The 17958-nt window shown below is 41.8% G+C and overlaps 1 protein-coding gene across 1 annotated transcript in view; it reads right to left on the bottom strand.

Annotated features, from left to right (window-relative positions):
• SYDE2 (synapse defective 1, Rho GTPase, homolog 2 (C. elegans)) overlaps positions 1-17958 on the bottom strand; it is a gene marked incomplete at its 5' end in the record, with an annotated part of 26669 nt that overhangs the window by 7761 nt on the left and 950 nt on the right. The window contains 2 exons of the mRNA XM_009577124.1: positions 5090-5216; positions 7689-8788. Of these exons, the coding sequence (XP_009575419.1) occupies positions 5090-5216; positions 7689-8788 (1227 nt within the window). The remainder of the gene's footprint in view (positions 1-5089; positions 5217-7688; positions 8789-17958) is intronic.

The following is a 17958-nucleotide window of genomic DNA, read 5'->3' as shown; positions in this document are numbered from 1 at the left end:
TCTCCCTGTCCTTATCTCGACCCACGAGCCTTTCATTATATTTTCTCTTCCCTGTCCAGCTGAGGAGGGGAGTGGTAGAGCGGCTTTGGTGGGCACCTGGCGTCCAGCCAGGGCCAACCCACCACAAGTGTATTTTCAGCTATGAAATTATGAGCAAGCACCTCGGTGCCAGTGCCACGCTCGGCAAAGCACTCGGCGTTTTCTCACCTACCAAGGTTTTCTCACAGACCAGACAGGCGTCCTCAAGAGGGAAACACCAACTCCCCCCTGCCTCTGGGTACTGTGTCCCCCCAGCACCGCTCGCTTCCGCTGTGACAGCTATAATTCACGTCCACGGGAGACACTGGCTAAAATACCCACGCATTGAGCCCTCCCAGTTGCAGAGACGTACCGCACCGTTTCAGAAGCTGGAGACATGCCGGAGGAGAGGCTGCTTCTAGGGGATGCACAACCAGGCAAGCGCCTCATTAACCCCCTATTCCTTCCACAGATGCAAACAAACAAGGAGTTGAGCATCTGCATTCTTGTAAGCTGGCTTCAGAGGCTGGTTGATATTCAGTTTGAGTGGGGTTTCAGTGATTGAAAGAATAATAATTAAAAAAACCAAAACATTAAGACTTCTAACAGCAGACACAGCAGGATGCTAACCAGGAGCAACGTATCCAGTACAACTGACACAGAAAACTTTGAAGGAAACAAAGCCTGCCTCCCAGCAGCTTTTATTTTCCTTACAAAACACATTCTGTGCCACAAATATCTACACATTTCAGCTAGATCACAATTTAATTTAAATACTTTGTTAAGAAGAAACGGTGAATTAAAAAAAAAACCTTTTGAAAGCAGATACTGTAATTAACAAAGCAGCGTGTCCTCTGAAACGGCAAAGTTGGAAAGGTAGAAAATTTTTTAGTATGCACTCCTCGTAGCCTTGTAAAATCCCAAATCACAGCAAATACCATCACACCGTGCTATTTAACAAAGCAACAGTTTTTATAAACTCAGTCTTTATAACCTAGCTGTAAACTGAACTGTATAGCAGTGGCCTTGTTACGAGGTCGTTTCTAAAAAAAATACAGGGAATGAAAGCTAACATGTTCCCCTTCGTAGCCATGTTCACATGCAGAATGCAAGTAAAAATTGGCTTCTACCCGTATAAATATTTTTATTTTAAAAAGAATACTGCACCTAGCAGTAATGCAGCTATTCAAGCCATGTTGCACGAGCAGCGTCACCCCTGGAGCTTCCAGACCATCTCCCTCCGCAGCGTAAGGCTCGGGGCAGCCAGGCAAAACTTCTGTCTCTGCAGACCACCACGCAGCACCTAACGGCTCACCCTGTGCTTAAAATGGGAACCTCCCACCAGGAATATAAAAAATGCAAACAACCACACACATATTTTCCTGAAAACATATTCCCTCTGGTGGTCTGGGGTTTTTTGTTTGTTTGTTTTAAAAAGAATATGCCACCTTTTCTACTGCTCCACTTAAGTGGCTAGTTTTGTTGAATAACTTACTCATTCTCCCCATGCCCAGAAATTTTTTCTTCTTCCCCGCATGTTAGAGGCCTGTGTTCCATGCGTGGATTAACTGGTTACAATATTTATGAGACAAATGTGGTAGAAGCTGGTGCTGTACATCGCGGTTTGGGATGTTTTCATTTTTCTGAAAGCAAAACACTAGCAAGAGATGCTGACTTTTATCAGGATCTTTGTTTCAGCTGTGCTTTTTTTTGGAGGGGGAGGCTGAAATCAGAATCAGCTTACAGTAGGAAATGGTACGTTGTAACCAAATCAGCTTATACTGTTGAAACACTCACAACCTATTAATAATCATTTAGTAGGAATTCCTGTAATAGCACCCACAGTCATAGGACTACCACCTGCCAAAATCCTGTTTAACCCTGAATAACAGGATAGTTTGGGAGCCATGAATGCCCCTTAACCTTTCTAAATCCTTTTGCTATTCACTCAGCTAAATTAGCCCTGTAAGAGGCTGCTGTTATTTTTTTCCATGAATCTATGCTTCCCACTGCTACCAGCCCACTAGCACATTCCCCTTGACACAACCACACACAACAAATTTAGACAGCGAGCAGAAATTGCCATCCACTTCATTAATTCCTCATTTTTCTGACCCACTGAACTGTTAACAGTATTGCATGCTTTATGCAGAGATATGAATTCACGTGGATGCAAACAGACGTGAGGCAACAACACGACTACTGGTCAGTTCCGAAAACTGGCTGCATGCTTCAGTTTGAGCCACGAGCACACTTAGCTGTGTGTAAGCCTGTGCCAATCCCAAGAGCATTTCTCAGTCAAGATTTAATCATTAAATGTTCATTCTTTAGTCTCTGGAGAGCTGTCAAAAAAAAAAAATCTTTTTCATCTTTTGGAAAAGCAGCACTACTCAAATTTCAAAAAGGACACAAAGCGGCACTTCTCTTCAAATCAGAGAAGATTTATGCTGAGGATTCATATTTTATGGAACACGTGTTTTGGCTTAACGTATAAAAGTATTCATATAAAAGTATGAATCATGTGCATCAGACTCAGCATTGCAAATACAGCAGTAACACATCAGGGGAAACATTCCTCCTCAACCCAGCTCCCTAAGAATATGCGAGAGAGGTTTCGTGGGCTCTTTTATTCCTAGCACTAAGCACAATGGGTACCTCAGGTCTGTCAGCAAAAATTGCAGATTCTCCTTTCAGCCCAGACCACACTGTTTACAATTAACCAGGGAGCGGGCTGCAGTTTAGCCAGTGGCAGTTACGGGTGCAAACACCCCTTCCCTCCCCGCTCCCCCCAAGTCCGGCAGGACCCCTGCACTCCGTCCCTCCAACACAACTCTAACACAGGCACGACAGGCAATCACACAGCACAGCTGCAGGGAACCAGGGCAAAGAATTTCTTTTTTTTAATGTAATTTCTTAAAACTATTTTTTCCTTGTAAGGAAAGCAGCATGTAAGTCAACTCTTGCAATATAACGCATACAAAAGCACACCCAGTAGCCTTTCCGTAAGACAGATACCCAGGCTGTAGTCTTTTCACTCTTAGAATACAAATTCTGGATGCAAAAGATTACCCTTCGTTAGTACAAACCAAAAAAGTACCAAGAGTCCAGCAGGACCCACACAGTCACCAAAAGTTCACCATCACCAATGAGGCTTGCAGCAATATATATTGAAAAATTGAAGTACACTTTTCTATTTAACCACTGCCTCATAAACTCGTGATGGAAAGATCAGTCAGACTGTGCCGCTGCCCTTCCAGGGCTTTGCATCAGTACCAAGCTCTCCTGCAGTTCAGACTTACGTTTCAGCCAGTTCTGGCTGGTTCTGAGTGTACAATGTACTCAGGAAAATCAAAATGCTTATGAAATGTTACAGGTTCTTTTGTATATGGATGAGAATTAAGTTCCTATACCCTTTCCCATGACACTCCTGAACTGTTTCTGCAAATACTGTTTTATTGTAATGATTACTTGTAGCATGGGAATGCAATGCCATTTTTATTATTCCAAAATCCGAAGAAAAAAAAAAAACAAACAACGAAGTTTTCCATTAGCCAAAGGTTTACATTAACCAAATAGCAGTTTGCCATTTGTCTGTTTACAAGTCAGTATCAGACAGTTTCTGCTGTTTGGCAGAAAGCAACAGAGGGGTTTTTTCCCCCTTCTGAGTTGATTTACAAAATCGGGAAGAAAACAGGACTTCAACAGTTTCACAGAACAGTCTGCTCTCAGAAATTACCACCACTTTTTCTCATTAACTTATTTGTAAAGAGAAGAAAATCATCCAGTTTAAAAGATCTTTTATACTATTTACTTTTACTCTACACCTCCTCTTTATAAGAGGTGTATCCCATCAGAGTGAAACAAGCACAAGTTTCTGCTGCTGGGAAGACCGGTACTTGTGAGCAACACTGAACCCAACAGCGAAACCAGCCAAGGCAAGTAAGGTGAACCGACTAGCTGGACATGCTGAACCAAAAGGTTTATTTAACACGTCAGTAAATGTCACCGAGTAATATCTTCTGATACCACTCTGTACAATTATAAAGCGTAACGAACAAAATTCATTCCCAACACACTGGAATGAAATAAACCACCAAACAGGGCAGAACTGCCCCGTACAGCTGGATGTACAGTTGGCTATTACAAAAGGGGCTTTGGCACAGAAAATTTATACCCTGACCATGTTGCTACATTTTCCATCCCTGGATACGTAGGAAGCAAATGCCCCTGCCTAATTTCCTAGAGCAATTGGTTTACTCGGTGATGCCTGAAATTAGATCAACTTTGGTTTACATAACAAGTATCAATAGTTATAAAACTGTTCCACTTTTAAACAAACAAAAAAACCCTCAACAACTTGCTTCAGTTGTGCAGTGCAACTCCTGAGTAAACACTCACGTAAAGAGCCGATGCAGACGCAGACAGGCTTCTTAAGACCTCCTGGTCCTGCACTCCCAGACCTTCTCACCTTGGCAGCAGCTTGCTTGCGAGCAAGTAAAGGGCCACTCCAGTGAGCAGGAGAAAGCTGCTATTTAGTTATGTTTTAAAAGAAGCAGATGATCAAATGAAGACACTTTCTTGTAGCTCTAACAAGCCTGTTCAAAACGATGGGAAATCTGTTTCCAAAAATCCTGCCATGCCTAACATGAAGGGAGGACAACGGGTTGATCCGAGATGGCCCTCGGATCACACGCTGTAGAGCAACCGGCACAGCGCACGTCTCGGATCACAACCGAGTTTCTCAAGATTCGCTCCAACACAAACCAACAGCAGAGGTTTAACCTGCTCCGGGGACCTCGGCTCCCTTCAGACTTCCACCTCCCTCTGTAAGGCAGTTACTGAGAGCGGCTCTTTCCACATCCTCCTCCCCCCACATCACTGCTGCTTCGTATTTACACATCCCCAAGGTTACTGCGCTCATTCTCACCTAACGTTTAGCAATACAAAGCAGCAGTTAACAGCTTGTTAAATACAACAGAAAACTAGTTCAGAACACAGTTTCACCTTTTAAAAGGTACCTTACGAACACGGCACAATTCTATATTAAAAGAAAAGCAAGTAAATGTATTACCTGTTATGACATTAATATCTGGGTATTGGCTTTCACAGAGAGTAACAGCCTTGCTGTCCCTCTCAAACGCCTCTCGAAGCTCTTTCTTAACCGCTGCCGAGCCACATAACCGATACAGGCCTACCACCTAGGAGCAAAAACAACGGCCTCACGTCAGTTATTTTCCTGCAGAGGGGACTAATAATTGGCGTTATGCTTTGTCTCATCCGGGAAGCGCGACAAACATGTTCAGGCAATTGTCTGGAAACAAACTTTAAGAAAACTGTAACAGCACAAACGGTTAACATCAAATGATAATGTATATTATCAAACATTACATAAGAGATACAGTCGTGACTGTCAAGCAGTAAGCTAATAACACTAATGTTTTCTGTAACAGTGAACACACTGAGCAGTATTTTATTGACAGAAGACGACTTTTAAATTGGAATCATTTAGTGCTTCACTTTTATGCAAACTTCGGAAACAAATACAGAATAAGTTAGATAGTCAACGGTATTTAAATTATATTCGATACCAGAGTTTCAAGAGAATTATGAATACTCCGTTATTACATCTATAAGATGCTGTTTTAAAGATGACAAGATGCTGACTTGCACATGTTTCAAATTATATTGAGTTTTATGCAAAGCAGGGGTTATTTAACATGCTCAAGGTGATAGAAATGAAACCCACAACTCTTGGACTGAATTACTAATTCAATGATATGCTTTCATGCACCCAAATTTTGCTTTTTACCATTACTTACTTTTCATCAACACCATTTACACAAAGCACTCCTATGATATTAGGGAACTGAATCTTAAATATATTAATTTTATTTTATTTTAATGAACTTTATAGACAGGTATACTGAGCAGCAAATAGCTAGTCCAAAACTACCATGGACTCAAAAGACAAAAAAAACCCCAAAACCCCCTGACTTAGACTGTACTGACTTCAACCATGCGAATCTAGGTTTGCAAAGAAGAGTATTTGTCTGGCCATATATTGATTCCTTTTTAAATAAATGGAAAGTTACCCAACGGAATCTGTACTCCCTCTTTCCCAAGACTGAATATGATCTAGGATTTGCTTAAGACAATTCCTTTTAAACTCTAAAGATTTTTAATGCCACGTCTGAAATTCAGGTGGAGATGACACACTCTGACAGTAGTCTGCAGTCTATAGGAAAGCCAAAAATGTCAGACAAGCACGTGGTTAAAACAAGAAGTTAACAGTATATTTTGCATTTTTGGTTCTCCCTGTGCAAATACACAAATTAGATTTCATGCTCAAAAGCACCAGGTACATTCAGACAATTCAGATCCCAATCGCTTCATTACCAGTCTTGCCTTGATTACCCAGTATCATTTGCATGACTAGGTGCTAATAAGCCCAAAATAAAATGGTGAAACCATGGGACACATACATTGGAAAGAATAAAACTTCTCTTTTCCACTGATTCGCATAATGTTAGGAGAAGCATTCACAACAAGAATCACGCAGTTGTTATCAGTAATGACTTCCAGTGAAGTAATTACATAGAAATACCTATTCTGTCTATATTTTATGACCTAGATTATAAATAGCAGAGTTAAACTCCTAACACCTGGAACTATATCCAACCTGTGGGCAACTTAAAATAGTAACAGTGGTAGGTGTGATTACTTCTCATTTTCACCTGAGCAAGAACAGGTGTCAAAGAAACTGAGGGCTCACACATGCTGTGGAACAGCATGCAAGAGTCCTCCCACCAGTTTCAAATTAAGTGCCAAGGGGGACATCCATCCTTAGGACTGTGCATCTCCCCTCCTAACAGACTTCTTGTCTAGCATCCGTAACTGGGGATTAGTTTCCACACCTCGTTTCTCATACATATTTTTGTCCATTAGGTTACATCAAGCAATAAACTGTATCAGGATGAAGAAAAGACACTGGGCACTGCTGCCTTACAGCATTCATCTCCCGTCCTAATTTTGAAAACAACCTGAAGGCAGGCAAGGAGCAGTGGCATGGGGAAAGCATTAATTCAGCCCCTCAGGATCTTCTCCTTATCTTAATGCTGTGCACAAAGCGAAGGTAGAGTCTTTGGCATGTTGGCTTGAGGCTGCACACATGTAAGTAAAGTTTTGTCAAAAGACCTGCCCTCATCACTTTGTTGTCACTGCACACAATGCCTTGGTTTCAGGCAGGAGGGAACATAACACTCATTTTTGCATTTAGATACCATATGTCCTTAGGGAGTGATCTGTCTTTCAGGAATCAGGCATTTTCAAGTTCCCATCTCAGCTCTGCTTTTCGAGTGTGACTACATGCTGGGGGCTGCAGGTTCATTTAAACATCCCTAGTCCTAAAGCACTACTGTGAGCATCTCCTGTGAGCAAGCGTACATCTCCTCTACAAAGGCCAAGTTAGAAGCATTGATTTCACACAGTCCTGTTATTCTTCCCACATTACAGTGACTAGTGTTCACCAAACAACCGGAGCAGCAAAGCAAAATGAAGTGACATGTAGAGGTGTTTTTCATTTCCCCTTTCCCGCTCACTGCTCACACTCCGCAACAACAGCTATCCCAACACAGAAATATTAACAGAGCAGATTAAAACATGCACAGTACCTGACAGCCTCTCTTTTCAATCTCCAGAATGCATTTCTGCATCAAAAGTGGCACCATCAAGCCCACATTTTCCTTCTCTACAACTTTTCGAGCATCTATCCCAAACATCACGGGCTCCCGATCTGCATCGAGACCATCAAGAGAGTTCTCCCACTGCTCCATGAGTGACAGCTTGACGTAAATAAGCCCCCTTGGTTCCAGTTTCACAGCCAGCTGATGTGTCTTTGCCACTCGGAAGAGAGTAGGAAGAGCCACAGTTCCATGACAACACACCCGATTTTTCCGTGGGGTGGGTTCCCAGCTGAACACCACCAGCTTTAAGTGCTGAGCGTTTTCAATTTCTATGTTGAACGTGTGGTCCATATCTAGAAATGTTGTCCTACACGTAAGCAGAGCTGTTCTTGCTTTGTTTACTGAGTCAACCTGTATTGCACAAAAGACATCTTTCGAGTCTATTCTTGGTGGTTTTAAGTCTTCAGCACCATAAAAGTGAATGCTCATGAGTCCAGAGATGTAGTGAGAGCACTTGGGTTGATCAGAAAAGTTATAGTGTCTGAAAGCATCGATATCTATTTCAGATTTACCACTGTTACTTGGAAGGCTCTCCTTTCCTTTCCCACACTTGGTTTCATGCCCATGTTTACCAGATTTTGTTATAAGTTCGGGAGAGTCACCATCACTGAGGTAACCACCTTTGTTGAAGGATTTGGAGCTCCTTGAGCTTTTCTTTTTGTAGGTGTGTTGCGACAACACGCTGCTGTCGAGATGGTAACGACTTATCACGTTCCTGCTGGCAGCTGTGGTTGAGTTTCCAGAAGATGGCAAAGACACTGTATGGCTTGTATCCCGGCAGCTACCTTTCAGCAGGGAAGGAGGGTTATCTGAACTCGTATGGCTTGAAGTTCCCTTGACACTCAGTTTCCTGCTCAGCTCTGGCAGCTTTTTCATTTTCATGGAAAGCTTCCTCACAGTCCTGGGAGATTTAATTCTATCAGGGAAAGGCCAGTTGATGGATCCGCTTTTCTTCAGAGGACTGGGACTTGGAGGAGAAACCTCTGTTGAAGGTATATCAGCCTTGTGTGCAAGTGCAACTCCAGAACCTTTAGAAGGAAAGAGAAGGAATAATCATTTTCAAACCACTCAATAACTGCAGTTTGCAGCAACGAAAAAATACATCCTGAACTAGGGGAAAACTTGTTGATTCGTCCTAACTTGATAAATGCATTTCATTCAGACAACCATCATTCATTCATCAGTCAGATGTTCATGAGCATTCAGAAAGCTGTGCTCTGCTGACTCGTTCAGCCAAATTTGGCAGTTCATAGTCCAAAGCCAGATTTGTTCTGCTTTATGGAGATGAAAGGGCCAGAAACTACATATAAACAAACGAGCTATCTCAGCCGCTGCATTCAGCTCGATCCATTTGTGCGGTATCCCCCGTACAGACATGGCTGCAGACATGGCTGCATTTCTGGGGCACAGGTGCAACGAAACCAGTCTTAAATGGGAAAACACCGGAATATCGCAAATGCACCCTTGTCTATGAAGCAGTTAGCTACGTAGCCAACACATCAGTGTTGCCCACTCCTCTTAGGTCTAAAGGAAAGACACTCGTCTCTATGAAAAATACAGCTGTACTCTTGTGCATGTCCCTCTATTACCCCAAAGAGCCCTAAATCCCTCCAGTGTAGACACAGGCAGTCTCTCACACCTTTTCTTCCATTTCTCTCAGCTCCTCCTTTCCACCGCAGGACGGAGGAGGAAGAGGAACATAACAAGGATTTATTCCTTCCAAAAGCTGCATCCTGCACTGCCTCATTCCTGCCAGCAACTTTCCATCTTTCCTGGCACAACCACCCCATGACAGGGCTTAAAGTTATATGGTTCCCAAGTGACATCCTCGTGGGAAATGACCCACCTTTCAAGGTACCAAAAAAAAAAAGAAAAAAATCGTAACAGCAGGCACTCATGCTAAAGAGGGAAAAAGAAAAAGAAAAAAAGACTCCTTCAATTTAGCAGTAAAAGACAACTAATTAAGGAACATGATCAGACATAAGCCAGTACTGCACACAGTCAGGAACCTGCGGTTCACCTCATGCTCCAATACTCGAGGAAATCCAAATACCAAATCATAGCCCAAGCTTTTCTCACTTTCACCAGCATGAGGCAGTAATGACTGTAGGAAGGGCAATGAATTACACGAGTTAATGAAGCATGCAAGAGGGGAACTGAAGCCAGAATGATAGATATTATAAAATTACATGAGTACTTTCACTTAGAGTCACTTTTCTATCCCTTGAGAAACCAATAGTTGTTCTTGCTAACAATAACCACCCCATTCATTCATCACTTTGCAAATTTTAGCAGCCCACAACAGGACTCGTGTAGCATTGCCTGTGCAGGCTAGGGTACTAGGGAGCCCCTAAGCACACTAGCCCTGTGTGGTGCAATTAGCCCAAGAGACTCAAATACTTACACCCATCTGTCATCCCCCCTTGCTAGCCAGGGAAAGGGTGAGTCTATTTACAGCATATAAAAAAAAAAAAGAAAGCAGCGTTGTTTTCTCAAGATACTCAGCAAATCATACTTTACAGACATTTCTCTTACAGATTTCTCAAAGGCTCACTGCTTTAATTCTAAACGAACCACTTCAAGTCCAAATCACCATGCAGCTAGATTTTTTAGAAGTCCCCTGTTCATCCAAATTAATTTTCACGATTTAACTATAACTTACTTTTTATACTTCACTTGGCTTAAACAGTTAAATCAGGCGATCTGGTCTTTGACCAAAGTGATTTGTTGTCTTTTTGGTTTTTCCCCTAAAAAATACCCTACAGGACTAGTTCTAGTCCCAACAGAAGTTTGGCTTTAATAACTTTTGCAGATAGTTGCTTAAAAGAGTATCTTTAAAAAAGAAAGTTTCAGTTATGAAGAATAATGCATAGAATCTGTTTTCCAGAGCGAGAGAGGAAAATTCAATTTAGCCCTGCATCTCATGGAAGTAGTTCCCTTGCAGGGGAAGGGCTATTTCTAGCACGCCTGCTGTGCTTTTCTGGCAAGCAGCTAGTTAGAAATGTGGTGTTTGATAAAAGCGGACAAAGCCTTCCCTTGTACTGCAAATCACAGCACGGTCCCACTGGTGGGCTGGCCTGGAGCGCTCTATAGCAATCAGTGCCATATTTCAGCCCGCTAACATTAATCTTCCCTTTCTGTCAAAAGTCTCTGGCACAGGCTTGGAAAAGCAGGCCAGCAAATTAAACTTCCCCCCAGCTCATTAAAACTGAAGAGTCAATCTAACACTCTGACTGTTATGTGCCCAACTTCTGCTGCGTTCAGCACCAAACAGTTAAAATGAAATATGTGGCTGGAAGAAACTTAACAGTGGAGTATTATGCAGGATGGTATTCCCATCAGCATTGAACCACATGTTGTTCCACTAAAGCCAGCAATGTGCTGAGGTATGCACGCAATTTTAATGAGTGTACATGACACAGCTCTGAACAAGCTGCAAAAGGAGTTGTAGCGCGGTCTGGTAACACTTCACTTCCAGCCTACCCATCTGATACAGCTTTCTCACAAGGGTGCCAGAGAAACGGAGCTGCGCCTTGTTCCTTTTACCAAGTCACACGGCTGTGCTGCAAACAGGCTCCTGACTGTCCCTGTCCCCACTTACTCTGCCACCACACATCCCATCTCACCAGTTAAACTTTAAAAATATCCTTACAGAAGGATGGTAGGAGGAGATGAAACATAAGAGGCACCTGTTGCACAAATGACTACCAAGGCAGCAAGGGGATGGTCAGTTTGATGGGATGCAGCTGACTATACATATGTGTGTACATATTATATTATTTATTTTTTACAGTGAGAACAATCAGTCGCTGGAACAACCTCCCCAGAGACATGATAAGAGTCCCCATCACTGGAGGTGTTCAAGATAGAACTGGACGGGGTGCTAGGTAATCTCATCTAGGCTCCCTTTCCCACCAAAGGGTGGGCCAGATGATCTTCCGAGGTCCTTTCCAACCTGGGCTGTTCTATGATACACTCATGCTTTCTGGAAGCTTTAGCAGTATGACTAAGACAGAAAAAAAATAGCTTTTGAAGGACAACGCAATCCAAGTCAAGTGACTTGACATCGTAAGTGACTGCCTCCATCAGCTATTCGTTCAGCTTGACTAGTAAAGCCACCTTTTACTTTGCTCAGCGATACGGCTGTGTGAAAGGGTAAAGCCTTTTCATGACCAAGGAGACACAACTGGAGAGACGTGAACCATAGGAACACAGAGCTTCACAAACCCAGACCCCCCCTCCTGCCGCACCGGCCAGCCACCCGCGGGCAATGGCTACCGTCCCTGCGGGCGAGCAGGGGCGTGCTGGCAGACCGTACCCCCACACCACGCTGCCCCAAGGCAAGAGAGGACTCAAACTACCTCAAGCACTTACAACACAGCCCCTGCCAGACACAGGCAATGATTCAGCACAGTAAAAATGCTTGTCTGACCCTGCTTAACACTGTTTACGTGTGCTTGGGCACATACGTCACTGTCACACCGACTGCCACAGCGCATGCCGTTTTACAGGCCTATTTGATTACTCTGTTCTATACGTAACATTCCTCATCGCTTAAGGTAGGGTTTCTGAGTTATTTTAAAGTTCATCAGAAAACCTGTAATTTATTTTTGGGACGACGAGTTGAGGTGAATGAGTAAGTTGGAAAACGATCAGTTCCTTATCACAGCAAGCTACTGAAATGCCAAATGGCCACGTTCATAGCTAATGGAAATGCGGAGTTCCGACCAAATTAAAGCTGATAGGTAATTTAATTTTTCCTACCATTCTCCCGATATACTTAATAAGTACACTACATCTAACACTGAAAGCATCTCTTTAGAACAATGACAGTAGTGTTGAAGCTCTAAGCCATTTCATTTTGAAAAGAGAAAAAAATAAAAATACAGCTTATACTGAGGGGTTATAACTTTCAAAACCAAAGGCTCCCTTCTGCCTAGATTTTTCATTCTTTTCTTATTTTTAAATCAACCCAATGACTTATTGGGAAAATGTATTAAAAATTAAAAAGCGGCAAGTCAAAACAGAAAAGCCCAAATATCTCAAAATTATTCTTGTAGCAAATGATGGGCGAGTGCAAAAGGGCTATTGTTTTTCTGTGCTAGATGCCACAAGAAATACTGATCTGGATCCTCAACTGACAGAAACAGGACAGCTCTACTGATGTCAGAGGCTGTGAACTTACTCAGGCGCAGGCCCGTTACGCTTCTTCACCCTCAGATAGTTCAGACCTGTTCTGATAGAAAACTTCAGAGCAGAACTGCAAATGTCATTAAGAGAAGAATTCATGCTATACCAAATTCAAGCAACTTCAATCAAAATGTAAGGAAAGCGTCACCTCTATCCACATCAACAACTAGGAAAAAATCCTTAAAAAAAAAACTAAAAAGAACTTTTAAAAATTGGGATAGAATGGAATTATTTCTATGTAACATCTTAATTATCTAAATAAATGGAAGAATCTCCTCTCAACGTGGGGGCAAAAAAAAGAAAAAAAAAAGAAAATCTTTTTTACACCTATAAAAATTACTATTTTGACCAATGCAGCCTCTGAGTTCCATTCCACATAATGCTTCAGAGTCAAGGAATGGAGAAATTATTAACAGAGTAAAAAAAAAAATCTCTAAGAACTCTGTAACAGTAGTTTGTTTTCTTCAAATACTACGCATACTGACATTAATTAAGCTGTGACAAACCCATCAACACAGGAATCACTTTTACGGGAGCAAGAGATATAAAACAAATTGCTTTAAATATTCCATTAATTAAAATGGGAAGTGATTACAGAGTAACCTCCCGAGGCTGCACGCACGCCGAGAGGTGAAGGGGCTGACCGCTGCCTGCCCTTCATCATGGCGGCGATCCTCAGAGCACCCTCGAGAGCAGTACCTCATCAGAGAGAGGAACAAGCACGTGTAACAGCGCTCTAGATCTCTGACCAGACTTAAAGAGTTCAGTACCTACAAACGAGCATGAGTTTGTTGCAGATGTTTTAAGCACTAATGATTCTGCGATGCACGTAAACCACAGCCGGCTCTATTCAGCCGCTGGCGCCGCACCACGACGCGGGCGGCAGCACCGCAGCTGATGCCAAGCACTGTCCGTTTGGCTGCTCTCACGAAGGCTTCCTCCCCTCACTGTCTTTCATGGCATTTCCCCAGTCAGAGGATATAAACAGTTACTCGATACAAATCAGAAACTGAAAAAGGCAATAGCTATTTTAAATGAACTGTTTCCACTCCACAGCTGCTCCATCTTTTTCCCTCTTTCACCAGCAGGTCTTTATGGCATTGTCACCCCACAGATCAAAGACACATGCGTGAATAAGCCCTCAACCTTCAAAAACACGTGCACAAACTCCCCAAAAGCCCACCAACAAACTGGCTGCAGCTCTGCAGGAGAAAGAGGGAGCCGAGGGACCTTTCTACCACATACCAAGCCATTTTGGTATCTCAAACATTACGCAAATATTTCGCATGAATGCTTTTATGCCTCACGAAACCAAAGCTCCTTGCACTTGGACAACAGTTAAATCACAAAGCATCTTCCATCTGGGGGGAAAAAAAAAAAATTAAGCAAATAGTATTTGCAACGAATGGAAGGAAATTGGTAGATAGGATTTGCTGCTCAGTATACTCTATGTATATTGCTGGTCTAAGTGGAGAAAGAGCACAGTAATTTTAATGTGATTTAAGCCAAGCTCCAGTTGGCACGTATTGGGGTTAAGTGGGAACATGGTATCAACCATCACTTCCTACAACATTGAAAAGAAATCTGTTTATGGTGATTCCCATCAGTATTTTCCATACAGACAGCTAACACACGTACATTTTCAGTAGCAAGAGCACAGTCCAGACCCTGGCAACCTACAATGCGCAAGTCCTACCAGGATGTCTTGAGATACAGACACATGTAAGATGATTCCACTGATCAGGTGGACACTAATCCCAAAAGTAATCCTTCCCAAAAGCAAAAATATTACAAATTCTTCAGAAGGCACTATTCAGAGCTCCACAATGTAAATCTATTGCAGGAGCCAACATTATAAAGGGGTGGTGTTCTTCAACATTTTGCAGATGATACACACATCTATAAAAACATACAGTTAGAGTTCAATCCTGAACAGTTGCAAAGAAAATTTACTTTAACATTTTATGCAAAAGACTATATATAGAATTTTTCAAATTGCATTTATAACAAAAAATATTCCTATTTTCCAATCATAACCATTTTGCCTGTGCAAGGAGACATCAAATTAAAAACAGCCTCCAGGGTCCTTTCCACTTAAGCTTTTCTCCCACATACCTAAGAGCACAAGCTGGCGTGCTCTACATTACTAACTGGAAACCAAGTTATATTCTTATTCTTACCTTTTGTGTACCTGTTATAACAAAATACATGAATTATTTTCCCAAGCTCTGCTATAGGGGCGCCTTATTTTTAATCAGTTTCTTTTTAAAAGCCAGCATGGCTAGAATTATTCACTAAGGAATTACCTGGCAAATCTTACCAACATAAATGGCATTTACTGTAGAAAGTAACCAGATTAACACCAGGAACTAACAGTGTAAATTAAGACTATGGGGCAAATTAGCACCTCTACAACTATGATCCATTTTGCTGATAACATTTACAGAAAATATCTATTTGCTGCTGTGTTTGGAAAGATTCCCAATAACTGAATTCTATCATTTATTTTTTCTTAATCTTCTGTCTAATAAAGACTCTCTCAAAAAAACAACAAAAAGAAAAAGAAAAAAAATCCACGGCCACAAAGTTGGAAATCCAAATAAGGCAGCAATGTTTAAAGTTTTAAAGGTAAAATTGATTCTATTATCCAAAGAAGAAAACAGCAAATGACAAAATGAACAACTATATAATTTGTTGGCTTTTATAGTGCCCCACTTTTTCCTGTCTATGCTTCTCAAAATCTAATACTTTAGACTCTAATGCTAACCAATACTGACACATATAAAATCATATCAGTAAGAAAGGTGAGCAGAATTTTCCCCAAAGCAGTAATTGCTTATTTGTCAGGAGTTACTACTTAATGTACACAGCTCTCTAAGAATATAGACATCTATTTCACAGCAGTTGTATAATTCAAACAAGGTCCTAACACAAATAAAGTTAAATTGGCCATGTTGCCCTTCATGCAGTAATTTTGTATGGATGAGCTGTCATTTTAAATTTGACTGAAAATAACTGTAGATACCTTAACTGGATTAAAAAGAAGGACCACGCCACTTCTCCATAATAAAGCCAATTACTGAGCAGCAGGGATTCCTTCATAATCAATTAATCTATTCAATGTAATCACTATTCAATACACGCAAAAGAAGAGCTGCATTTAAAGTACCTTAATTAATTCAATGCATAACAAACCAATCAGGGGAAATTCATAACACTTTTCTTCTGGTTTCATGAGACACTTTAAATGGGCAATTCTGCTTTCAGAAATAAATGTTTCTTCAGTATGAAAACAATTTTGACTTTTTTCTTCTTACATAAAGGGATTTTTTTTTTTTTTTAAAGAAATAGTCACCTATATATTGAGAGATTAACTGCCTAAATGGGGGTCAAACAGTTTGCAGGACACACACACACACGACTTTCCTAAATAACCATGCTTACTGACTCTCCAAAGCACCTACAGGTCCCACGATGACAAAAATCTACCTAAGAATACGATATTTCATCTATCTTGCAAGCAAATATAACTGGTCTAAGTATGGAATGCAGCTATAAAGTGACCTATTTCTAAATAAACGCTCGATAACTTTAACACACTTTGCAACTAAAAATACGCTTGTATCTGCAGCATTTCCACAAAAAGAACAAAATGTGAGCTCCCAGAAGAAAAGACCGAGTGTTTTTTCTTCCGCTATTTACAGCGGTTGCTTTGGTGCCTTTGAAAACAAGCCCTGTTCCCAGAAGCAATCTCCGCACTGGGAATCCAGGCACAGCAGCTCCCGGCATGCAGGGACACGGGGCCAGAAGGCGGCCGGGACGGCGAGGCTGGGCGGGGGCACCCCGGACTGGGGGCTCCTCCGGAGGGCAATGCACACCTGGGCTCTGATGCTGGTGTTTCAGGTCCTCTCTGCTGAGCTGCGCAGAAATACAGGCTCTTAAATATCAGCGCAAAGAAAGTGTGAAAACTCCCTGTCTCCTAAACTTTACGCCAAGTTTCTAACTCTCAACAGGATACTAGAGTTAGGGTCAAGATAATACGAGACACATCAGTAATTAAAAATAATACCTTTCTGGAAAGGGTTGGGCTTTTTTCTGCTTGGTTTGGTGTGGTCTTATTTTTGTTTAGGTTTTGTTTGGGTTTTTTTAATAGACTGGGAAAAATCTTTAATAAGATGCTGAATTCACACACTAATGGAATTATGGAAATGAGACTATCAAACACCCAGCCAAAGATAACAAGGAACAAAGAGGCTGGCTCCTGAAAGTGAAAACCACTCCTCTCCAGTCTATTAGATTAGCCTGAGAGAGTCAACAAGACAGCAATTACAGAAAGCGACATGATGAATAGCATCTATATGGTCTTCCAAAAAGTCTTTATTAAAAAGTCCCAGACAGCAAGTTAAAGAAACTTCTGCAGACATTAAATAGCTTCGAGGCTGGAATCCAAGGCCAGGGTTAGACACCAGCTAACAAAGGAAACCCAGCGTGTCCTCACATCACCAGGCTTTAGCAAGCTCGCTTTGTAAAACCTTTGTCTTCAGCGAGGTGGGGGCCAATGAACACAGAGGACAACTACACCTGGACACGCCATGAACAAACCAACTGAGAAACCACCACGCAGCTCTACACTTAGTAGGTATCGGTCTCACAATTTGAGTCTTTTTTTTATGAACTTGACATGCATTTCCACCAGAGATTTGCTTGATGAAGATAAAAGGAGAAGAAAGAGAAAAGAGAGACATAAGAAGGGTTTATTATTCCTTTAAAGACAATAGAGGACATAACACTTTTATGTTATGTCTTATGAGGAGCAGCTGAGGGAACTGGGACTGTTTAGCCTGCAGAAGAGGAGGCTGAGGGGAGACCTCATCGCGCTCTACAACTACCTGAAAGGAGGTTGTAGCGAGGTGGGTGTCGGTCTCTTCTCCCAAGTAACAAGAGGTAGGACGGGAGGAAATGGCCTCAAGTTGCACCAGGGGCGGGTGGGGTTGGGTATTAGGGAAAC

Source organism: Fulmarus glacialis, unplaced genomic scaffold (assembly GCF_000690835.1).
Source record: "Fulmarus glacialis isolate BGI_N327 unplaced genomic scaffold, ASM69083v1 scaffold23974, whole genome shotgun sequence".
Taxonomy (NCBI): Eukaryota; Metazoa; Chordata; class Aves; order Procellariiformes; family Procellariidae; genus Fulmarus; species Fulmarus glacialis.
The sequence above is the reverse complement of the archived record's forward strand: the minus strand, read 5'-3'. Positions and strand labels throughout refer to the sequence as shown.